The sequence below is a fragment of the Equus asinus genome, chromosome 5, assembly GCF_041296235.1.
Source record: "Equus asinus isolate D_3611 breed Donkey chromosome 5, EquAss-T2T_v2, whole genome shotgun sequence".
Taxonomy (NCBI): Eukaryota; Metazoa; Chordata; class Mammalia; order Perissodactyla; family Equidae; genus Equus; species Equus asinus.
In genome coordinates this window covers 3836345-3848896 of record NC_091794.1, presented here as the reverse complement: position 1 = coordinate 3848896, position 12552 = coordinate 3836345, and the positions used below count along the sequence as shown (strand labels likewise).

The window sequence follows — 12552 nt, the reverse complement described above, 5'->3', positions numbered from 1 at the left end:
GCCTCCGCTTGCTCGTGCCCTACGTTCTCTCTACCCTGTTTCCCGCGGACCTTCTTTCTCTTCATATTCTTGTGCATATCACCAGCATGACCCCCACACCCCCAGAACCAGGGTTCATGGTCCGCGCTCCACCTCTGGACGGCGTCTGAATGGCTGACCTCTCTGAAATACAGCTGTGTCCTTTTGGCTTCTGGAACCCCGTGTCCTACTGGGACTTTAGTTACAACTAGTTCTAGTGTCATCTCTAAGTAAAAGCAGGGTCTTCCTGTGCTTTTGGAGTTAAAGACACTACCTAAAACAAGAAGCAAGGGATAAATCTGATCTTACTTCACCTGAAAAAATAAGAGCTGAAAAGTCACAAAACATACATTCAGAAGCTGTCCTTTCCTCTCAAAATTACTAAGAAGCTGTCCTTTCCTCAAAATTTCTAAGAAATAGGCTTTACATTTAAAATACTTATGCTTTTTGACTTGGGAATTCCACCTCCAGGAATGCATCCTACAGCAATCACACAAGTGTGCAGAAAAGCCCTATAAGCACATGCATCTCTACATTATTTATAGAGGAGAAAAGCTGGATATAAACCCAAATGTCTATAAATAGGGGAACAGTTAATTAAATGGGGGGGGAATAAATAGCAGAACAATACCTGTGATATAATCAATTATATGGAACCGTTACATTGAACAAACAGAAAGTGTGTATGTTTGTAAATGCGTAGAAAATAGTCTAGAAGGATATAAAAGGCAAAAAGGCTGGGAGATAATGTGAGTTATAGGAGGAAGAAAAGAAAAGGATGACTTCCTTTTTTTTGGTATTCTTTTCTAAGTTGTTTGATTTTAAGCATGTAATACTTTAGAATTTTTTTATCATGCTAAAGAAAAGATACATGATGTGTGCTTATTTCTTTGGATTTTCCCTGATTAGGGCAAAATGAGAAAAACTTCATTTCCGCTGAGACAGCATGTTACACAGCTACTCCAGCTTCAGAGGAAACCGGCTCTGTGCCACTCCAGGGTCTACAGAGTATTGGTTTCAAGGTCATGTTGACAAACGGCACTGTAAGAGTCGCAGTCAATGGGATTCCTTCTAATTAAACAATCTGGAGTTTCAAGAGCTCCCAATATTGCTATAACTTTACCATTTCCTGAGAACTCAGTGCCAGTGTCTCCTCTACGACCACAGAAATATCTCTGGACTACCTCATCATCCTTCCTCACCTTTCCTCTGGCTTTCCTGTGATATTTTCACCAGAGTGCTCCAGACAGTTCTGTTTAGCCAGACCAGCCCTGCACTTGTCCTGAAGCCAGTCCCGCTACTCTGCGCACAGCCTGCCCGTCACCCCCTAGTCAGATCCTCCTCGCTGCAGAACAGTGAAGACGAGGTTACGAGGGATGAGCCACTGGGCATGCAGGAGACCCCAGGAGGGCCTCACGGGGGCAGAAAACCCCCTTCACTTAAGGTTCTTTTCCTCACAACCTGAAAAACATAAAGATCCACAGGTATCTAATTTCACTAACTCAGACGTGGTCCTCAGAAACCTCCTCACGAGCAATGGCTCATACAGTTACCAAGAGCCTGGGAGACCCTCCATCCCGCCCCAGCCAGATCTCTAGTTTCCAAGTGTGCAAAGAAAAACACATACCTGATTTTTGGGAAACACTTTTGGGAAATGAAGCAGTTCATAAGCTGCTGTTCTGGTGATGAAAGGATCTAATATTCTGATTTGATAAGGTTTGTAGATCAAGTCTAAGGCTGGTTTCTGCCAAAACCCCTTAGTATCCTGAAATAAAGAAAGAATATAGAAAGTAGAAGATTGTGGTTGTCTTCTGTCCATAGAAGAAAAAACTGAAGGTAATCGGAAGGCAGATCAATTTTGCCAACTTACTATTTTGCTACCCATCAGCAAATCATACAGCCACTTTAAATCAAGTGGCTTAAAAGCAGTGAGAATCGCCGTGGTGTTAGGATCCCTGTGATTGGAATCTGTAAAAACAGATTCTGGATAAAAAAGTCGGAAGGTTGTCCTTCTCCCAACATCCTCTTCATGTCCTAAAACAGGACCGTTATTCATTCTGTGGGTAGGAAAACACAAGATATGTAGACAAGGGGCAGGATGAGCCATTCCCATCACTGTTCTCAGAGGCTCCAGAGCTGGACCAACACCATCAGCCATGCACCCAGTGCTCCCAATCCAAAAGGCATCCGTCAGCCTTTCAAGCGTAAGGACCAAGGCAATAATTCCCTTCCATGAAACAGCTGTTGCATCAAAGGCAGAAACTTTCGTTTGTATTTGAAAATTAATTGAGGAGCCACTGATAATTGAGTCTTAACTCCAGGAAAACTGAAGACTAAATAAACGGGAACACAGAACCCCAGAATAGTGAAGTTAAGAGAGACCTTGGAGGACACCAGACAGAACCCCTTGGATTTACAGAGAAGGGCCCTGAGGTCCAGGGAGATAGTTACTTGCTCAAGGTGACACAGTCATATAGCACATGAACACGTGTGTAAGTGACTGACCGGCAAGAATCACATTTAAGGTGATTTGAAGACCCATCACAATTACTGTGCTCTGAAATAAAGTAACAATGTAAAATTGCTGTTATACCTAAAGCTGAACCAAATGAATGTCTATTGCTAGAATGAACTAAAGAACCACAAAGGATTTACTGTTGGGTTTGAATATGCTCAAAGCCAAGGTCAGACACACACTGTTTATGCACATGGTATCAAGGCATACATGCTATTAAAAGAAATGCTTTGTTTCCCAAACAGTGTCCCCTAGGAGGATAAATCCTGTTTTACCCTTTGCTACTGACTCTATGTAATATAAGACAGTCTTAACACTTGAGATGGCTTTCATAATGTGCCCGCGGCAATTTCCCATAAGGACGTGCTGCGGTTCTGGGTGATCAGATTTTAGACCCTAAGGTAAAGAAATTTCTGAGTGCTTCCAAACTGTTTTGTGATAAATTTTCACAGCTTCCTCAAAATGGATAATAAACAGAAAATAAGGTGACCTTGCTGAGCAGAAACCCTCAGCAGCTTGTAACCCAGCAAAACCCCCAAGCAATGCCGAGTCATCCTAATGCATTGCCCCAGTGGGAAGGTTTTGCACTCTTCAAAAGACAATTCATAGGCATTTCCAACACACACAACTTACCCCAGATGATGACCTGACTTCAACCTTTCAGTGAGAAAACAGGGATAGAAATGTCCTCATTGCCCCACCACTCCATCTATGGGACTCTTGGTAGCTGTAACCACAATCCCATTACAGAGAGTCAACCACACTTGTGCTCTGGACCCCGTCCCCTCTCTTTACCGCTAATCTCTTTATTCAGTTCCATCAGTTTACAGCATGCTCCAGAATCTCCTATCTTTATAAAAGGAAACAAAACAGAAAATCCTCCTTTGATTCCGTACCATCTCGGGCTGCCTTCTCATTTCTCAACTCTACAGCAAAATTTCTCAACAGAGTTGCCTGTACTGGTTTCTCCACTTTCTCACCTGTCATTCTCTCCTCAACCCACACCAGCTGGGCTTCTCCCACCTCATATCTCCAAGTCTGTTTTTTTGAGAGAATCAAGGAGCTTCAGGTTGCCAACCCAGTGGTGAACTCTGTTCCCGATCTCGCATGGCCTCTCACCAGCAGTGGACATGGTTGACCCCTCCTGTCTTCAAACACTGTGCTCTCTTGGCTTCTGTGATTGCCTTCTCCTGACCCAGTCACTGACGGTGGTCCACCACCCCACTGGCGGGTCCTCTCCATCTCTTTACTCCTCTTGCTTTGCTCAGCCTCTAAGCTTTGAGCACTTCAAGGCTCAGTCCTGGACCCCCTTCTCTCTCAGTCTCTTCCTGGGAGATCTTGCCCAGTCTATGGTTTAAAAAACAGCTTACAGGCTGCTCACTATCAAGACCTTAACTTGTTTATCCAACTGCCTACTCGACTTATCCACTGCAAATCTACTAAGCATCTCAAATCTAACACATTCAGACAGAAATCTTAATTCTCCTCTAAACCTGCTCCTACCCTAGTCTTCCCCAGCTCAATAAATGGTACCACTCTCTGGCCAGTCTCCTAAGCTGAAAACCTAGAGGAGGTATCCTCGGTTCCTTTATCCCCCTCTCTGCTCACATCTAATACATCAACAAATCCTGGTAAGTCTACCTCAAGAACATGTCTCACTCTATCCACCTGCCTCCTCTCTGCCAGGACACTCCTGTTGCAACCCACCATCATCCACCTGAATATGGCCACCTGCCTGGCCTCCTCATTTCCACCCTTGTCCCTCATATTCCATTGTCCATGCTGCAGCCAGAATATTTTAAAGATATAACCAGATGAAATTTCTCTCTTGCTTAAAAAGTCCTCAGAAGTTTCCTAGTGTACATAAAATAAAATCTAAGCTCTAATGCTAGTTTACAAAGTCCCACACGGCCCACTCCTTGCCCACCTCTTCAGCTTGGCTCGCAGCACTGTCCCCAGCCAGCTGCCCTCCTACGTCACTGGTTTTCTTGCTGCTCCTCTCAAACTCAGGACCATATCCTCCTGAAGACCTTCAGGAAGCATTCTCTGCCTGGGCTGCTCTTCCCTAGCCTTCATACGGCTGGGACTATGGGGTCACTTCAGTCCAGCTTAGATGTCTCCTCCTCGAAGTGGTCAGCCATTCTAAAGTAGCCACTCAATCATTTCCTATTGTTATGTTTTAATTGTTTTCATAGCATTTGTTATTATATTTCCTTATTTAATTAATCACTGTTTTCTTCCCTTCCTTAGAATGGAATCCCAACAAGGAACATGAACATTGTTCTTGTTCATGGTCCGTCCCCTGTGGCTGTGACGGTGCCGGGCTCATCAAGAGGACTTCATAAATATTTGCTGAATGAATGACCTGAAAGCTAGGCCTCCTCTGGCCAACAACTGGGAGACAAGGTTGTGTAATGTACTTACACACTTCAAAGCAACATCTCCTCCTTCTAAAACAAAGCTCGACTAAAGTAGGAAACCATATTCTTAGAAACAATTTCAGGTTAGCAAATAAGAAATAGATTTACCTTATTATTACATCATAGGAGTCAATTTTTTCTCCTAAAGTCTTATTCTTCAAAACTCCTCCATTACCAACCACCACGCACTTTTTACACGGCACGCTGTTGGGTAAATAGACAAGGGAAAGTTTGAGCCATCTTTTATAAAACTGGGAGAGTCCAAGAACGCATTCGTACTTTCAGGAACCCAAGGCCAAATTTCACTTGTTGTACAAGCCGAAAAAGAACCAGCCATGACTTACAGGGCTGGGGATGTATTATGAAGATACCGGATTCAAGAAGCCACATTCCCTCAGAAGCACACCATCATTACCAACCATGAAAGCTTATCAGCCCATACACAGTTCCACAGATGATTCTCACAACTCCCCACTGAGATAAGTAAGCCTGATTTTCCCACCTTACAAGTGAAGAAATGGGCTCAGAAAACTGTTAGGTGACATTTCAAAGCCAGACTCCCAAGACGTAGAGCTAGGATTTGGATCCAGACCTTTGGATTACAAACACCCGCGACATAGGATTCTGTGTGGGAATATTGACACGTGTGCTTGACAGTCCAGAAGTGCACATTCTCACCAGTGTTACCCACTCCCCTGAGACTCCAGCTCTGGGTCGCTGCTGCATCTGATAAGTGTGGAGATGGACAGTTTGGAATCTGGCGGGGAAAGTGCAGCTACTTTGTACCTGGCCATGCTCACTTAAATTCCCCAAACACGCCCTGGTCCTTGGAGCTTAACCACTACAAACGAAAAGTTCACTCCCTGTTCCCGGCAAAGAGCTTTACAGTAGGACATGAGGTGGGACTTCCCATTGCTGGGTAGGACCATGGCTTGGGTCCCCTCGGCTCTCAGCAAACATGGCCTGGCCCATCCCTCTGCAGACTCTCACCGTCACCTGCCTGGCCTGGATAATGACAAAATAGATCATGTTCTTCTCCTGTAGGGACAAAACTACAGAGGGCAAGGCCTTTGAGACTGTCCTTCCAGGAGCCTCATGACAAAGAAGTATAAAGAAAAAACTGGGGCTGGCCCCGTGGCCGAATGGTTAAGTTCGTGCGCTCCACTGCAGGCGGCCCAGTGTTTCATCTGTTCGAATCCTGGGCGCGGACATGGCACTGCTCATTGAGCCACGCTGAGGCAACATCCCACATGCCACAACTAGAAGGACCCACAACTAAGAATATACAACTATGTACCAGGGGGCGTTGGGGAGAAAAAGGAAAAAAAAACTGCTTCTGTACGAACAATGAAATCCAGACTGTCAGGCTCTTAGGAAATTAATGAGCAGCAAAACTGCACAAATGCTGTAGGCTATTTAACTACGGAGGATGCCGGAATGCAGGAACCGCTGAAGAGAGCCAAGCACTGGCCCTGTCAGGAAGGAGCAACAATGTGCACATTCCTATACATGTAAATTTACCTTTTTTACTCAGAATTTGTTTAGCTTACCTATTTTTATTGGATAAGTTTTTAACACTTTAAATTTTTTAAAAAACACTTTTTTTTACACATTTTAATTTGGGACTCTTAGCTCTCAGCTATTAAAGAGTGTATCTAAATCAGCGTCTACTTTGTTAGAAAAACAAGAAGAGCTGGAGTTTCACAGCTGGCAGGGCCTGGGGGCGGGGCAGAGGCTGTCGAACAGACACTCCTTGAGGATGTGCCCAAACCTCCTGTCACCGCCGTGTCACAATGTGTTACAGAGATGTTTATTTTTTAAATCTGTTTATTTGTCTTTAACTATGAGAGTAACGTATCTCTAGATGATTTTATGTGCAAGTTCGACATTAATCCCAATTCCAGGAAGGCAACTTTATCAGGTGCTCTGCTGTGTGGCCAGGCAGCTCGGAGGAGCCGGGCGCGCTGGGAAGCATTCGAACCCTCTGCTCTCTGGGTACACTGCCATCATCCTCACCAGAGCCATCCCGGGATTGCTCCATAGCAGGGCAGTTCCCACACACAGCCTGCTGGGCCCTTCCTTCTACAACCTCGGGGTCAGTTTAAGGCGAGTCAGCGGTTGAACCTCCTGACACTGGCTCCATCTCCCCACCGGAACGCTAAGCAACACTGGGCGCGAGGCAAGGAGGGGCTAGGAACAGGCAAGATGGCAGTAACAGCTCTGTTCCTGCATGGCGGTGGAGGAGGCACATCCATAGTTATGGTACCTAGTCTAACCCTCTCCCTTGAATGAGGGCTGGGAGCCACTCCCCTGTCAAGGGAAGGGGCCGCCTGCCCTGAGCCCAGGGGCCCCAGGGGTTCTAGCATCCATCATGGCCTGGGGTCCCCAGCCTGACACCAGGCTGCCTGACTCCACCACCACCAAACACTGGGGCAGGGCCAGGAGCACAGACACCACCAGGCCTGCCCCAGTGCTCTTCCCTGGAGCCTCAGCAAAGGACTCCCGACCCACGTGCCTCGTCTCTGAAGCTGCCTCCAGAAGGAGGCAGCTCAGCTCCACCCCAGACACAGCCAGTTCCATAATCACTGTTCAGCAATGAACTGACAGGCTGAATCTCAATGTTGTCTAGGTCAGGCTAGATCACATTGTCATCAAGCCCTAGAGCACATGTGGCCAAAGAGCATGGTGATGAGAGTAGCTACCATCTGTCATACTAGTATGTCACATCCCTGGACCTCCGTCAGTCTCAAGGTCCTGGATCTCCTCTCATGGACCCGACCGAGCCTCCCAGCTAAGAGGAGAGGGGGAGTCGAGGGCTGCAGGCATATCTCTTCCACAGGAGCCCCAAGGATGAGCTACAGAGAAGGTCATATCCAGCCTCTCCAGTCTCCTCCCACTTATGATCCCTGCAGGTTCAAAGACTTGAGAGAAATGGAAAGAACTCATATAGATACTGCCTGCCTCAAGAGAACTTCAATTCCAAAGATGCTTTAAGTTCAACGGCCGCCACATTTTTAGGAGCTCCACTTTCCATCTTCTTCTCTGCCAGCTTTGCAGGGACAGACAGAAGGACGGGAGGCTCTTTGCCAGAGGAAAAGGTTGCTGACACCTTTGAAAGGAAATCTTGTCAATGAAACTTCACTTTCCTCCTGGTGAGGGACATTGCAAAGACCCACACATGTTTCTGAGGATCAGATCTAACACTAGAAACTCCTTTAGGGGTTTCTCTAGGACCACCCTTTGGTAATATCATCTGATCTGCAGCTGGAATCCACAGTGGCAATACGTAATGGGACAGACACACCGTCTGAGCCCACTCCTCCCCAGCAGGCACCCACATATTACCAAAGGAGTGAGTCCCCCCTCGTCATCTTCCTCGCCCAGCCTAGGCTCCTGGCTTCCCCTCTTCCTTAGGTGTCAAACAACAACTTCCACTGTCATCAGGTGACTGTGTGACTTCCCTGTATTTAGTTACCATGACTTCCATGCGCAAATGGCTGCGGTGAGCTGTGAGGCCCTGGAGGGCAGGAGCCGAACCACTTGTCTGTGTCCTCCAGTCTACAACCTCCTGATCCACAGGCTGTACATTTGGAATTCGGTCTGGTGGTGGCATTCAGTGTGGGGTCGTTTTCCTGGTTTCCCTCTGGTCCTCCTCCTGCCACGGAAAGTGGTAGGGGATGCACTTGCCCCAACAGCCCCCAGAAAGCAAAAGCATTCCAGAGAGCCTGACCCTGTGGAGATGGAACCGGGAGAGCTTGCACTTCCCCAGAGGGAAGGCACTTTCCTCATCAAGGCAGGCAAACCCAGGGGAGTTCCCGCTCTCTGCAGTGAGAACCGTCAGCACCATCAACATCGAGACAGCAGGCATGAACCGTGCTGGTCTCAAATGACCTGGGATCCTCTTTTTCCGCATGCTTCCCAACGCCCACTTTTCTCTTCAGCATTAGATACATTAGAATATATCACTCGTCCTTCAGTGTAGCCCGTGACCATAGGTCACTCTGGTCCTATTCCCAGCACACATTACCCCTTGAGTCTCGCTCGCAGAGTCCTGCTTTCACAAACCTACGTGGGGAGCACAATCCTCTGCCAACAGGTTGGTTTAGAGGTGGCCACGTGAGCCACCCTGAGCACTAAGTTAGGGAAGTCTATTCGATGCTCTGGAAAAGGTTTTACCCCCCCAAGAGCATGGTTTGAGCAGAACACTTTTTTTTTCCACCCTTCCTTTCTGCTTAGATGTGGACATGTGACTACATGAGGTGAGAGCAGCTGCGGCCATGTTGCAACTAAGAGGGAAAGACAGAGTGAGCCCCAGACAAGCTGCGCTGACATCACCGACTCACTAACTCAATCCCCTAACTAGAACCACGCCCTGTAGATGTGCAGGCCGTACACAGCCCAACCGCAGGTGTGCCGTTCAGAGAACTACCCATATGAACTGGCACTCGGAGAGTTGTGCAATCCAGTCTGTGCTGCCACATGCAGCCCTGCAAGCTGGAACCACAGACCTGCAGACCTGAAACCACACACCTACGCGATATGGGAGATCACAGATGTCGACGTAGTTTAAATCACTCTTAATCAGGCAGACTGTTATTCGCAGTGAAGATCTTCAAATACTGTGCAGTGGACTGGGTGGAGAGCTGGCTGCTAGCTCCGGCTCCCCCACTCAGCATCCCCGGGCCCCAGGCCCCGCAACTGGACCTCTCCATCTCAGTCTGCTCTTCTGTGCAGGGAGGGAGCGGCCCAGGCCGTGAGTGTTATTCTCTGCTGCATGCCTTCCAGGCTTATCTTTGCCCAGCATCTCACCAGAGCAGCTGCTACAGAACACGTGGTGGGGCCGCTGCCTCCCCCCCACACAGGACTCCTTCCTGTGCAGAATCTCCATGTCCCTCAGCCTCAAGTTCCCCTCTTGCTGCCATGTAAAGAAACCCTGCCCGACAGCAGGATGGCCAGAGTAGCGACGCAGACGTTGCAAACCCTTAGAGAGTCTGGGCTCTTTTTGATAAGTATACTGCTAACCTCTAATTCCTTTTCTTTTTAAGTTGTCTAAGGCCCCCCTCCCACCTCGCTGGCGGCCACTGGACCTGGCTCTGCTCATGCTGACATAACGCATTCCGCCTAGGGGAGCAGCCAGGCAGAGTCACAAGTCCCCGTCCATTTAGCAGGCACCTGACTTGGCGTGGTGCTCGGGCTGGGAGACGTGCACGTGTGGTTTACTCTATAACCACCCAGGCAGCCGCAGGCACCCTGCACCGGAGCCCAGGCGCGCTCAGGATGCCCCGCTGCTGGGGCGGGGGCCGGTGTGTGCATTTTAAGTAGGAGCCGAGATCCTGTGCTTGGGGTCTCTGCTGTTCTGCTGCAGCTGACATGCTCCCACTGAGGAGAAGCCCGGGCCCAGGGCGCAGGCTGGTGCCAGGAGCTGGGGCAGGAGGGCTGGTGCCTCTGCACAGGGCACACTGGCAACACCACCTTGCTGTGATGGATGCAGTTCACCGAAAGGACCCTCCAACATTAGTGGAGCATGTTAAACATGACCCCCTTCTGTGCACTGTGCTTTGAGAATAAAGAGAGGACCCCGAGTCCTGAGAAAGCCACAGCAGCAGTGCAGACAAAAGGTGATGAGAGCACCCGAGCTGTGTCACCCTGAACCATCTGTTCTCGGCGTGGCTCGCAGTGCCCTCTGAGCAGAGGGCCTGGGAGGCTGGAAGGAATTTAGAGGCCACCTCAGCCCCCTCCTTTTTCAAAGCTTTTTATTTTTTAAATTGAAACATAATTCACATGCCATAAAATTAACCCTTTTAAAAAAAATAATAAAATTCAGTGGTTTTAGCATATTTACAAAGCTGTGCCACCATAGCCACTATCTAACTCAGAACATTTTCATCACCCCACAAGGGAATCCCAAAGCCAGTAGCAGTCGCTCTCCATTCTTCCCTCCCCCACCTCTGGCAACTACTAATGTACTCTCCGTGTCTACGGGCTTGCCTATTCTGGCCTTTTCATATACATGCAATCATACATTACGCGGTCTTGTTGTGTCTGGCTTCTTTCACCGAACATAATGTTTTCAAGCTTCATCCGTGTTGCAGCCTGTGTCAGTCCATCATTCCTTTTTATGGCTGAATAATATTCCATTGTTTGGATACACATTTGGCTTATCCATCTGGCAGCTGATGCACATTTGGGTTTTTTCATTTGGGGCCTATTATGAATTATGCTGCGATGAACATTCATGTATAAGTTTTTCTGTGGTCATGTTTTCAATTTAAGCTTTCGATTCGAAATAATTCTAGATTCACAGGAAGTTGCAGAAGTAGTACTGGGAAGTCCTGTGTGCCCTTCAGCCAGCTTCCTCTGGAGGTTACACTGACTTAACTATTAACTATTAAAATAGACGTGGGCATCATGCACACGGATAATTCCACCCCGCCTTTCTCATGAAACCAAGTTTCAGAAACTCGGAAGCTTGCCCAAGGTCAAGAGCAGTCAGGACACACCTGCTGACTCAAGTGCTTTTTCACAAGTGCCCCCCAACCCTTCCCCCTCTCCCCACACCCCGCTTTCTTACTCCCTCTCCCCTCCAAAAAAATCTGGTTTTCAGGTCATCCTTTTCTATCCTTATTATGACTGCTCTCCTGCCAAGCTCCTGGTCTGAGAGCTAGTCCGAGTGTCCCCATGAAAGGAGGACCATAGAAGGAAGCAACCAAGTGTGACGAGGGCACTGCAGTCACTCTGGGAAAGGGTTTGTCTTCTGGAACCAGAGAGAGGTGGTGTTGCACAACGTCGAGAACGCACTAGACGCCACTGAACTGCTCACTTTAAAATGGTTATTTTTATGGTATGTGAATTTCACCTCAATAACAAAAAAGAAATGCTTTGTCAACATCTCTCTGAGACGTTCCCTCTGTCCCATACTTGGCATCAGCTGGCTCAGAGGCAGACTAGGGACAAGGCCACTTGGCACATCTACTGTACAACTTCAGGGTGAGAGTTGAGGAAAGAGAAATGTGTTTTTCTGTAGTATCTGTTCAGAGAAGATTCTATCAAAATCATGTATCTTTAAGAGAAAAAAACCCCTATTTAACGTGTGTGTTTTCCATGGATTTACACATGTACCCTGGGGATGTTTGAGTTTAACCCTGTAAAAGCATTAAAGATCATCTTATTAAAAAATAGTTTGAGCTCAAGGATAAAGGCATAAGTTATGCTAAATAATGAAGAAATCCTGGAAATCCTAAAGAACATATCCAAAGGAATTCACAATTCCAGAATTCTCTTCTCCCTTCCCCCTTCAGATGATGCTCAGTTTAAGACTTTCAATTTTGGAATCTTTCCTTTCTTTTTTCTGCTGGTTAAAATGGGAAAGGAGGAGCTGGAGAGCAGAGGAAGTCTGGAGACCTCTGAACTCTGAGCGCCCTGGAACCTCTCTGACCTCAGTTTCCTCATCTTTCAAACGAGGGGTGGACTGGATGATCCATCCTTCCTGCCACTGACCACCTCCAGGACATCCCCGCGTTGCTCTGGGGTTGGCTCTCAGTCCGCATGGCACAGCATGACAGGTTAGCTGAGATGAAGGGATTCTTGAGGGAACAATTC

General features: G+C 47.6%; 2 protein-coding genes across 48 annotated transcripts in view; one reads left to right on the top strand and one right to left on the bottom strand.

Annotated features, from left to right (window-relative positions):
• The window catches only part of DCBLD2 (discoidin, CUB and LCCL domain containing 2), a 90963-nt gene extending 84353 nt beyond the window's left edge, over positions 1-6610 (top strand). The window contains exon 16 of the mRNA XM_070508569.1: positions 4784-6610. Within this exon, the coding sequence (XP_070364670.1) occupies positions 4784-4878 (95 nt within the window). The 3' untranslated portion in view covers positions 4879-6610. The remainder of the gene's footprint in view (positions 1-4783) is intronic.
• ST3GAL6 (ST3 beta-galactoside alpha-2,3-sialyltransferase 6) overlaps positions 1-12552 on the bottom strand; it is an 85562-nt gene that overhangs the window by 29553 nt on the left and 43457 nt on the right. For 26 of the 47 annotated variants that reach the window (XM_070508585.1, XM_070508580.1, XM_070508572.1 and 23 more), the window contains 3 exons: positions 5062-5157; positions 1889-2075; positions 1646-1783 (listed from right to left, as the gene is read on the bottom strand). The exons of 1 other annotated variant lie outside the window; for it this stretch is intronic. In XM_070508585.1, the coding sequence (XP_070364686.1) occupies positions 1646-1783; positions 1889-2075; positions 5062-5157 (421 nt within the window). Of the gene's footprint in view, positions 1-1220; positions 1480-1645; positions 1784-1888; positions 2076-5061; positions 5158-12552 lie in introns of all 47 variants that reach the window. 20 more of the 47 variants (XM_070508597.1, XM_070508591.1, XM_070508599.1 and 17 more) reach the window with 2 other exon arrangements.